Source organism: Neomonachus schauinslandi, chromosome 9 (assembly GCF_002201575.2).
Source record: "Neomonachus schauinslandi chromosome 9, ASM220157v2, whole genome shotgun sequence".
Lineage (NCBI taxonomy): Eukaryota > Metazoa > Chordata > Mammalia > Carnivora > Phocidae > Neomonachus > Neomonachus schauinslandi.
In genome coordinates this window covers 123,275,468-123,286,521 of record NC_058411.1, presented here as the reverse complement: position 1 = coordinate 123,286,521, position 11,054 = coordinate 123,275,468, and the positions used below count along the sequence as shown (strand labels likewise).

At 42.4% G+C, this 11,054-nt stretch overlaps 1 protein-coding gene across 1 annotated transcript in view; it reads left to right on the top strand.

Annotated features, from left to right (window-relative positions):
• Nucleotides 1–84: 84 nt before the first annotated feature.
• The window catches only part of FAM189A1 (family with sequence similarity 189 member A1), a 469,866-nt gene continuing 458,896 nt past the window's right edge, over nucleotides 85–11,054 (top strand). Inside the window, exon 1 of the mRNA XM_021680436.2 lies at nucleotides 85–201. Within this exon, the coding sequence (XP_021536111.2) occupies nucleotides 100–201 (102 nt within the window). The 5' untranslated portion in view covers nucleotides 85–99. The remainder of the gene's footprint in view (nucleotides 202–11,054) is intronic.

Sequence of the window (11,054 nt, the reverse complement as noted above, 5' to 3'; positions counted from 1 at the left end):
CCCCGCGCGCCGCGCCCCGCCGCGCTGCCCCGCAGCCTGTCCCGCCTGCGCGAGTGCCCGGGCCGCTCCCGCATCGTGCTGGCGCTCGGGGCCACGCAGATGGCGCTCGGATGCCTCATCGTGGCCGTCAGCTTCGCCGCGCTGGCGCTCACCACCTCGGCCCGCGTCCGCCACTCCTGCCCCTTCTGGGCCGGCTTCTCGGTGAGTGTCTGCGGCCGGGCGGGGAGGTGCTCCGGGCCCCAGGGCTGCAGCCCGCCCGGGACGGCACCGCGGGCTCCAAGTTCGGGGCGCGAACGCCCGGGGCCGAGCTGCTGCAGCGCGGGGTGCAGTTCAGAAAACTCCGGGCTGAATAACTCCGGGGACCTTACTCACCGCTCTCGGAGCATCGCTTTCCCTTTCCTATAGCGCTGATCCCCGAGTTACTTTTCTTGGAGAAAACGGAAGCCAGGCGCCCGCCCTCCGCCGAGCCTGCAGCGGCCCCGGGGACCGCCGGGTGAGGGGTGGGCAGCGGGCGCGCGTCCTGCCGCGGGGTCTGCACTGGGCCCTCGGGGGCTCTGCGCGCTGGGGACCCGCGACTCGCCCTGGCCGGACCCGGTGCAGACCCAGCAGCCAGGAGGCCCTGACCGAGGCGGGGAGGTGGGGTCCGAACCGGGTGCGGGGCTGCCCCTCGGCGCGCGCGTCTCGCCCGCGCGGCGGCGGGAATAGGGGCTGGAGGCACGGGACGCGTCCGGTCAGGCTGCGGGTCAGTCGGGGCTTTCGGAAACCGGCTGGCCCCCCCTGCGGCCACTTCCAGACTTGGTCTCGCGGACGTGGCGTTTCCCGCGTGCGTCCGGAACGCTCTGTGGGCGGCGGGACTGGGCGGGCGACCCGAAACCCGCGTCCGGGGGCGTGTTTTTCTGAGCTCCACACCTCGACGGTGACCCGATTTTCAGGCTGTTGACCCCCAAATTAGAGAAGCCAGGGACTAACAAGCCTCCATAGGAGAAAGCCACCAGGAGATCTCTATTATAAGGAAGCGACTGTCCCCAAGAGTTAATTTTGGGGGGGGCGGGATTTTTTATAGCCTTTTGATGAAAGTTGTGTTTTCTATATATTGATAAAGAGTGGACATATGGAAACGGAAAAAATACATGGAGAGCAGACATTTATAAAGAGAAGCACTTGTTCTGAGAAGTCTTGACATCTGTAACTACATTTGGTTTATGGTGCCGAAGTACATCTTATAGGCTTAAACTGTAAACTCAGTATGTTTTAATTCCTTCTCCAGAAATCCAAACTAAGCCTTTGTAATGAATGTTTGCTGTTTGTTCTTGAACGTTGAAATTTAGCAATTCTGCCCAGCTTTGCATTTTCATGTTGTTCTTTTGTAATGGCCTCTGTTCTCCAAGCCCATTGCATGGCTTTTGAAATGAGATCTGAGTAAAACTGACTCTGTGACACCCTGATCGATACAGGTGTGGTCCTTCATCCTAATGGGGGTATTAATTTTCAAAGCTTATTTCAGACCACGGGTAAGTCTTGGAGAGCTGATTTGGAACAACAGTATGTGTGACCACAGCTCAGGGTGTTTAAATCAGAGAGAGGACGTTGGAGGCAGGAACGGGGGAGCCATGATTCAAATGGATCACTATATATAGTTTTCACACATCTGTTGCTCAGTTTTTAGCATTATTTAATATGCATTATTTTCATGTCCTCTGTTTTGTGGGCACTGATGTTTATGTCTGCTGGAACCAGCCTACAGGTGGCAGACTGGTAAATTAGCTTCACTTCCTGGCTCCTCCCTGAGCCTCCCTTTCTCCCATTTAGCCATAGCTATGATTTTTGGTACTCCCAAAGGGCATTGAAAAATAGCTGCCTTTTAACGATAAACCTAAAAGGGAAAACATTACCTGGGCACAGTAGAAAAACTGTGTGAAAAATGTACATTCACTCCATTTTAGTTTGAAGGGGTATTTTGTAAAACAATTCACTTTGTATTTCCAGTGTTATTCCTTTCAACAAGTTTAACCTATTTGTTTTAACTTCCCCCAATTCAGAGTAATTCTGCAAATATCTGCTATGTGTAGGCATTCCTCTAGGCTCTGGGGACGACAATGAACACAGCAAACTCTGCTTATATTTTTGAGATTTTGAGGTAACTTCAATCCTCTGTTTCCTACTCTACCCCCTTACTTCCGCTCTCTCATTGCCTTGTTTTCTTTCTTCAATTTAATCTGCCACAAGCACCTTTAAGATTCTTCTAATACAGAATATATACCATTTTTCACATTTTGTCTCTGCCCTTTGCAGAGATGGTGGTTGGTTCCAGTTATGTTGGGACAGGTTTGCATGTTAGCTTGGCTGTGAGTGGTAACGTTGGCCCCTTACCATATATATATATCTATATATTTATATATCTATATATCTATATATGTCTATGTCCTCTGAGACCTGGAGACTGCCTTGCAAGGATATTTTTCATTTAAGAATGGTGACTAAGGTGTCTGGCTTTATTCTGAAATTTGCCCTGTGGGGTTAGGGCCGCACTCTGGCTCTTCCGCATCTTCTGTAATGAAATGTGAGGGCTATGTAGAAATCTCTGGATTTCTAGGCCTTCCTTGTGGTTTGTACATGGTAAAGAATCACTGTAAAAATAACTTGCCTCTACTTAAGAGAAAATAATACATACGAAAAAGAGCTTACATTTTTTGAGCACGTACTATGTGCCAGACGTTAAGCTGAGTGTTTTATGTGGTGTGATAGCACATTTCATCTGTGGCCCTTGGTGCTCACACTCTTGTGCAGATCCCTTCACTTGAATTTGGACTAGACTTCTGACTTGCCTTGGCCAGTAGAATCCTGGAAACAGAGGCAGCCTCAGGGCTGGGCCTAAGCCCTAAGAAGTCTTGGCAGCTTCTGCTGGGGACACTGAGATGGAGGGGGAGTCAATAACTTGCTGTATTTGTCAGTGTTCTCCAGAGAAAGAACCAGTAGCTTGCTCATCCATCCATCCATCCATCCATCCATTCACTTGAGGAACTGGCTGACATGGAAGCCAAGAAATCCCATGATCTTGCCATCTCCAAGCTGGAGAAACCAGGGAAGCTGATGGTGTAATTCAGTCTGAATGCAAAGGGCCAAGAACCAGGGGGCAAATGGTGTAATTCCTGTGGGAGAATGAAAGTCTGAGAACCAGGAGTGCTGGTATCTAAAGGCAGGAGAGGATGGATGTCCCAGCTCACCCAGACCCGAAGGTGCGAATTCACCTTTCCTCTGCCTTTTTGTTCAGTCAGGTCCTCAAAGGATTGGATGATGCCTGCCCTCCTTGGTGAGGGCAATCTTCTTTACTCAGTTTACTGATTCAAATGCTAATCTCCTCCAGAGACACCCTCCCAGACACACCCAGAAACTATGTTTTACCAGCTATCTGGGCATCCTCTAGCCCAGTCAAGTGGACACATAAAATTAACCATCACACCTGCTCAAGGTTACCCAGCTAAGTGGCCACCGTCAGGGTTGAACTTGGTTGCTCTGACGTTAGAGGCCATACTTCTAGCCCTTAGACTTAAATTGTCCCCCTTAGGCAGAGGCAGAGAGGATAGAATGAAGAACCATGGTAAAGAGTCAAAGGTAAAGCTCCTCAAGGAGGTCATACCCGTTTCTTAGGAAAAACACAAAACATGCATGCAGAGGTGAACATTCGAGAAAAATGTGGAGAGGCATTGCATTCGGGAAGGATATGTAAGGTTCAGGGAGCACCTTGGCGAAGCTGGAGATAGGCAGGGGGTGGAGGGATGGGGTAGAGGGGGTGCGAGGGGGTTGGGGGGCAGCAGGTCTGGCCAGAGGGAGCAGTTGCTATTTCAGCCATCTGGGGACCACCTTCAAATGGTGTTGCTGCCCCGGGTCCTTGCCACCCAGCTAGGAGTTGGGAGGTAGGTCGTCTCCCTCATGGATGAATGCCTGGCCCATTTTGAGAGATGATGATCTGTATGAACAGTTTAAGAGCCTCATGGAGCTAGGTCTTGAATAGTTGTCCTTTAGCAGAGCAGCTTCGTTATGTTTCTTTGAAAATTTTGTAAGGCCCAGGACATCAGAGACAAATTCACATTGTGAATTATCCACCTGACCAGTGACGTACATTGATAAAGACATAGTCATTGGGAGCCTACTGCATGACTGGGTATGTATGTGTGTATATGTATTTTTTTTTTCTGTAAAAGCAACACTGTTGGATTTTTTCATACTTCAAAAACAATATATACTTGTTGCAATAACTGAAACATAGAAGTGTAACAAAGAAAACATAATAACAATGCCTCCGTCTATCCCAATTCCCGACCCACTGTACCAGTGTTGGGTAATGGGATCCTTCCATGCTTCCCTGTACAATCACAAAAGCATTAGAATTTATGTGTATGTGTGGGATATGTTTCTTTTCTTTTAAAAAAAATTTACAAAAAGATTATACCACATACCATACTCTGTGACTTTGTAAGTTTAGTATATAATAAATATTCCCAGCCATAACCCATTATTATTATCACCCCCATTATTTGTAATGACTGTGTTAGAGTCCATAGTATGAAGTATTATAATTTATTCAGTTATTCTCCTGTTGGGAATATTCTGGTTTTATCAGTTCTTTGTCTCTACAAACATTGCTGCTTTTCTAACCTTAGATGCTAGTACTTGGTTTTTTGTTTTTTGTTTTTTGTTTTTTTTGAGCATAGATTCCCCAAGGTGGAATTGCTGGTCAAAGGGTATTCAAATTTAGAATTTTGTTGGGTATTGCTAGATTGATTTCCTCAGAAGATCATTCCTACCCACAGAAGCATTTCATAAGCGTGCCCTTTTGCCACCTTCTTACCAGCACAGGATGTTAGCAGTCCTTAACATTTTTATTCACTGGATGGGAGGGAAAAAAAAGATATTTCCTTGTTTTCCTTTGATCTGCATTTCCATGGTTACTTTATTATATGTTGCAAGTATTTTCTTGCAATATCCTTGCTTCTCATATGGCTTAAATTTTGGTGTCTTTGCCATATAAAAGATTTAAGGACTTTTTATGTAGTCAAATCTATTCTTTTTGTCTTTTACAGTTTCTGGGTCCTTTTCTCTGAGTTTAAGAGGGTTATCATTACAGAGGTCACACAAATATTTTTTTAAACTTCCTTCTAATGTTTTCATTTTATTTTTTCCATTCAAATTTTATCTTATCCAGAATTGATTTTACATTTGGTATGGAAAAGGGGCTAACTTGATTGGCTTTCAGACAGATTTCTTGTGTGGTTCAGTTTTGGGGCTCTTTTCAGTTTTACTCTCTTAATTGTCTATCACAGAGCCAATACCACATTATTTTGGTGATAGTAACTTCATGGTGAGTTTCGCTATCTGGTAAGGCATGCCCCTCCACACTCTTTGCTGTTTCAAAAGTGCCTTGGCCCTTCTTCCATATGAACTTTAAAAAGTCTGTGTCTAGTTGTTCTTTACCTTAGGATGCCTTTATTTCACATCTGTTCCTGAAGGGCATTTTCATTAGATATATAATTCTGGGTTGGCAATTCTTTCCTTTCAGCCTTGAAAAATATTCCAATTCCAGCCATCCTCCATGTTTTCTGGTGGAAATCCATGGTGATTTAAATTGTTGCCAGAGAAGGTGACTGACATTTGCTCTTGTCATCTTCATTCTGCCATTAAACTTGTCCAGTGAGTTTTTTATTATATTTATTATCTTCTCATTTAAAAAGAATCCCATTTGGTTCTTCTTCGTATCTCCTATTTATCCTCCTTACTTTTTGGTTATAGTTTTTCATTCATTTCCAAAAGAGTGACCCTTACTTCTTGGAGCATTTTTATCATTGTTGCTTTAAAGTCTTTTTGTTTGAGAATTCCAAAATCTGTCATCGTTTTCCCATGGAAGTTGACATTTTCCTGAATCTTGGCGTGCTGAGTAATTTGGGATTGTGTCCTAGACATATTGAATACTATGTTGTGAGTCTCTGGGTATTGTTTGAATCTCAGGGAGATGTTGATGTTTTTGTTTTAGTAGGCAGGCCATCCTCTTTTTTTTTTTTTTTTTTTTTAAAGATTTTTATTTATTTATTTGAGAGAGAGAGAGAATGAGAGACAGAGAGCACGAGAGGGAAGAGGGCAGAGGGGGAAGCAGACCCCCCGCCGAGCAGGGAGCCCGATGCGGGACTCGATCCCGGGACTCCCGGATCATGACCTGAGCGGAAGGCAGTCGCTTAACCAACTGAGCCACCCAGGCGCCCCAGGCCATCCTCTTGAGTGTAGATCACAGCTTGTGACCAGCCTACTGTGGGTGGTGATTCCGATGTCAGTTCAGTTTTCAAAGTCTCTGCTGTCCTGTTCACATCTGTCCTGCACGCGGGCCACTCAGTGGCCAATTTGGCTCTAGGACAGTGATCTATCCTGTAGGTCTGTTCCCAAAGTTTGTGTTTTCTGTTTAGGGTAGGTAGTACATACCCCTGCACACCTTGGGGATGAGCCATGAGTTCATAAATACGTGCTGGGCATCTCTTTCCCTCGCTCCTCCCTCCCTGTGACCTGGATGTTTTCTGTTTCCCTGGGGCTTCCCTTATCCAGTCCTCCAAGAGGGCTAGAGCTTTACTTTGCTTTGCTGCCTCCTTCCTGTGTCTACATTTGGGTAGAGGCCATGCAGGAGGAGGACAGATAGGGAGTCAGCAATGAGGCTTTGCCCTATCTTGGGACCGAGTTCCTGCCATCAGAGAGGAAGACTCTTCTATGCCTTGCCTGCTCCTGTCGCTGCTGTGGTATTGCTTGGGGGGGCTGGGGTGTGAGAGAAAGAAGAGAAAGAAATCCAAACGAGAAAACAATGGGGATTGCCTTACTGTCTTTTGGCACCGGGAAACCTAGTTCCAAATCCTTGAGCCAGAACTAGAGGGCTTCTGGGCTTTTTCTGTCTGCATGAAAGCTCCATTTTGGGTTTCAGGCTATGCTGAGTTTTGGCTGGGGGACACTGTAGAGGGAAAAATGATAAACTACTGCCTGTTTGGTGGTACTTTGAATTATATTGTTCTTCCTCGGTCTAACTGCTATTTCACTTTTCAGAGTTTTCAAGCTGTTTATTCTATACATTCTATTGGGTCTTATAGCTGCAGTCGGTGGGAGACACAGGGTAATGTATGCTGGCTTACTCTACCTGGAACTGGAACCTCAGTGTTTTTAATATGCTCACTGTGTGAGTCAGACATCCTATATTTAGATAATTGTCCTTTAAGTACAAAGACCACAGACGCATAGTTTTGAATTTGCAAGAACTCTGGGAATCTGTACCTATGAGGAGTCTACTAGAGAATAAACTTCAGAAAACTATAAGATGATTGGCAACGATTTTCATAAATTCTAGGCGTGAACATTGACTGTTTTTAACTATAAAACTAAAACATGACAGTAGGGGGGCAAATTAATATGTAAGCGTTATGTGCTCTGATTATATAGAATTATACAGCTAAAAAAATAAATGGCAGGAGATGAGGGAAGAGTAAGGGGGAAGCAGAATAAGCTCCTTGTCACATTGGTTAAATTAGCTAGACGTAAAAAAATGTCTCTTGAAGCTGACAAAGCAAGGAGGAGAAGGTTAAGTTTATTTAGGTTTTTTAAGACTATAAATATTAGCATCAAATGAATACTAGGGACTCAAATTGATGGTTTGAGAAGAGCAAGGGAGAGAGGAAGAAGCATTTACTAGCTATTTGCATTATTGCTCATAGTTGTGAGATGATACTATCCAAAAGAAGATGTTACCCAAGGGGGTTATACAAGGTATACTAATAGAAAAGTAGTAACTAGAACCCAGATCCTTCTTGCATACCTAAAGAAATGCAGAGAGAGAGAACAAGCAAGCAGAGACTGCAGCCCACATACCAAAAGACTTCGTGTATTCGTGTAGGTGTTTTAAATGTAAGGTTAAAAAATCTGCCAAAGCTGATGCCAAATATATAGACTGTATTAATATATGTAAATGGGCTTAATTAACCTAGTTAAAAAACTTTTTCAGGTTGACTAACAAAGCAAGATCCAGAGATAGACCTAAAAATAAAAAATGCTGGAAAGGCTAAAAATAAAAAAAGACTGGAAAGGATATACCAGGTGACTTCAAATAAAGGGAAAGCAGGTAGACAGACAAGGTGGAATTCATATATTGCTGCTTGTTCATGATACAGTATAAGGCTGTCTTCATATTTTGCTTCTCCTGATTAACATTTTAACAGTGCTTGCTACTCCTCTAAAGAGAAACTGTTTATTCTCTTATTTAGAAATTTTCCTACTTTATTTTTAGGTAACTTTGGGCTTTCCATATCTATATTCATATCACCTATAAATAATTTTGTTTCTTCATATTCAGTATTCTTCATGTCTCAGTATTTGTGTTCTACCGTTTATTTCTTTTACTTATTGCACTGATTGAAACCTTAGTAATGTCAAAGGAGAGTATGAAAGGAAGCATTCGTGTCTTGTCCGAGGTTTGCTTTTATTTCTTAGTAGATAGGTAATTTTGATTACTTAAATTTTGCTACACTATCAAGCATGTGGAGAAGTTACAAGAAAAGTCCAAAGAATCCCATACCCTTAACCTAGGGTATGTTAATAATTCACCAATTATTAACATTTTTTTTTGCCTTATTTGCTTTTTCATTTCCAGACCCCCAAACTTCTGATTGACCAACTGATCCATCAGTAATGCATCCATCTACATCCTATTTCTGAATCACTTGCAAGTAAATTGCAGACCTCATGCCCCTTTGCCCCTGAATACTTCAGTGTGTATTTCCTTGTAAGGGCATGACATAAACACAGGGCAATAATAAAAGTTGGGAAATTAATATTGGCACAACACTGTTATCTATGGTCCAAATTCAACTTTTGCCAATTGTGCCCAAAATGTTCCTTATAAATATTCCTCCCTGCCTACTCTCCAATCTAGTATTCAAGGTAGGAATTTAAAAGTCATACTTAGGTAGTTCACTTCTGTTTAGAATTCTTTTAAAGGATGACTGCTAAATTTTTCAGATGTTTTCAGTCGTATATTTATTTATTTTTTTAAAAGATTCTATTTATTTATTTGACAGAGAGAGATAGCGACAGCAGGAACACAAGCAGGGGGAGTGGGAGAGGGAGAGCAGGCTTCCCGCTGAGCAGGGAGCCCGATGCGGGGCTCGATCCCAGGACCCTGGGATCATGACCTGAGCCGAAGGCAGACGCTTAACGACTGAGCCACCCAGGCGCCCCTCAGTCGTATATTTATATAGTCCCTTGGTTTTTCTCTTTCAGTAATTGATATACTGAAGTATGTTGATAGATTTCCTAACATTGAATTATCCTTGGATTTCTGGAATAAACCTTATCACTTATTCACTTACTATAGTGTTGGAATCCATGTGCTAATATATTAAGATTTTTGCTTTTATAATCATATATAAAGTTGGTCTGGAGTTTGTTCATGCATGTACACTAGCATACACTATTTTTAGTTTTGCTGAGTTGTGCTGGCTATGGTGAGCTTTCCATATTTTTCTGTAGATTAGAATGGGAAAGATCTTTGTAAATTAGCTCATCTGTACAGTCTATAAAGTACCTATTTTAAATGATAGATTTTTTTTAAGTGATAGATTCTCAATAACTTAATTGTCTTACATATTGGTCTATTCAAGTTGTCTTCTTCAGTGAATTTTGGCTTTTGTTTTTTTTTTTTTTTCCTACTAAGAATTGTCACTGGCTGTCTATTATAATCATTTCTAGTTCATCAATTTCCACTTTTTATCCTTATACATTCCTCCTCTGTTTTATTTTCTTAGTTTGGTAGATTTGTGATATGTAACTGATACGTCAGTTGCATATTTGACATATTCATTTTTTTATAATAAAAGCAATTACAGGGGCGCCTGGGTGGCTCAGTTGGTTAAGCGACTGCCTTCGGCTCAGGTCATGATCCTGGAGTCCCTGGATCGAGTCCCACATCGGGCTCCCTGCTCGGCAGGGAGCCTGCTTCTGCCTCTGACCCTCCCCCCTCTCATGTGCTCTCTCTCTCTCATTCTCTCTGTCTCAAATAAATAAATAAAAAAAATCTTAAAAAAAAATAAAATAAATAAAAGCAATTACAGTTAAAATTTTATTGAGTTTAGGTATATTTGTAGCACATCGATTTCAATAGAGAGTTCTCCCATTTACATTAATCTTTAGATGTTTATAATTTTAATTTTGATTTTTCTTTGATCCTGGGCTTCTGTAAAATTATTTTTCTTAATTAGCAGATAGTCTTTTTTCTAAAAGATTTTATTTATTTATTTGAGAGAGAGTGAGAGAGAGAGAACACAAGAGGGGGGAGGGTCAGAGGGAGACGCAGATTCCCCGCTGAATGAGGAGCCCAATGCAGGACTTGATCCTGGGACTCCAGGATCATGACCTGAGCCAAAGGCAGACACTTATCCAACTGATCCACCTAGGTGCCTTGCGGATAGTCTTTTTTGAGAGGTGGAAGTTGGATGTCATCGTTACTGATTTCTTGTTTTACGTGATGATAGTCAATGCGGCTTGCAAAGTTTCTTTTTGTAATTTAGCAGTTTTAAAAAATCATCAGTACATTGTTAATTTTTTCAGAGTTAAATCTTTTTGTTGTTGTTGTCTGTGTGATATGTTGCATTGTTTCACAGGTATGTTAAAGTCATCCCCTCTGTTTTATGTTTTACATTCTTGTATTTCTGACTTTGCTTTATGTTTTTTACCTTGATGTCGTTTTTGTGTAAGTGTTCATGACTACACCTTATTTATTGATGATATCTTTTTTCATAACATAGTGTACATCTTTGTTCTGTTCTGAGCTATTGGTATTGGATCCCACTTTGATATTAGTGTCACACACCTGCCTTTTTAAAAAAAATTGCAACAACCTTAGAGACTTTCATTATCCTTGTAATTTTTATAGTCACCACCTTTTTTTTATTTTAAAGATTTTATTTATTTATTTGACAGAGAGAGACACAGCGAGAGAGGGAACACAAGCAGGGGGAGTGGGAGAGGGAGAAGCAGGC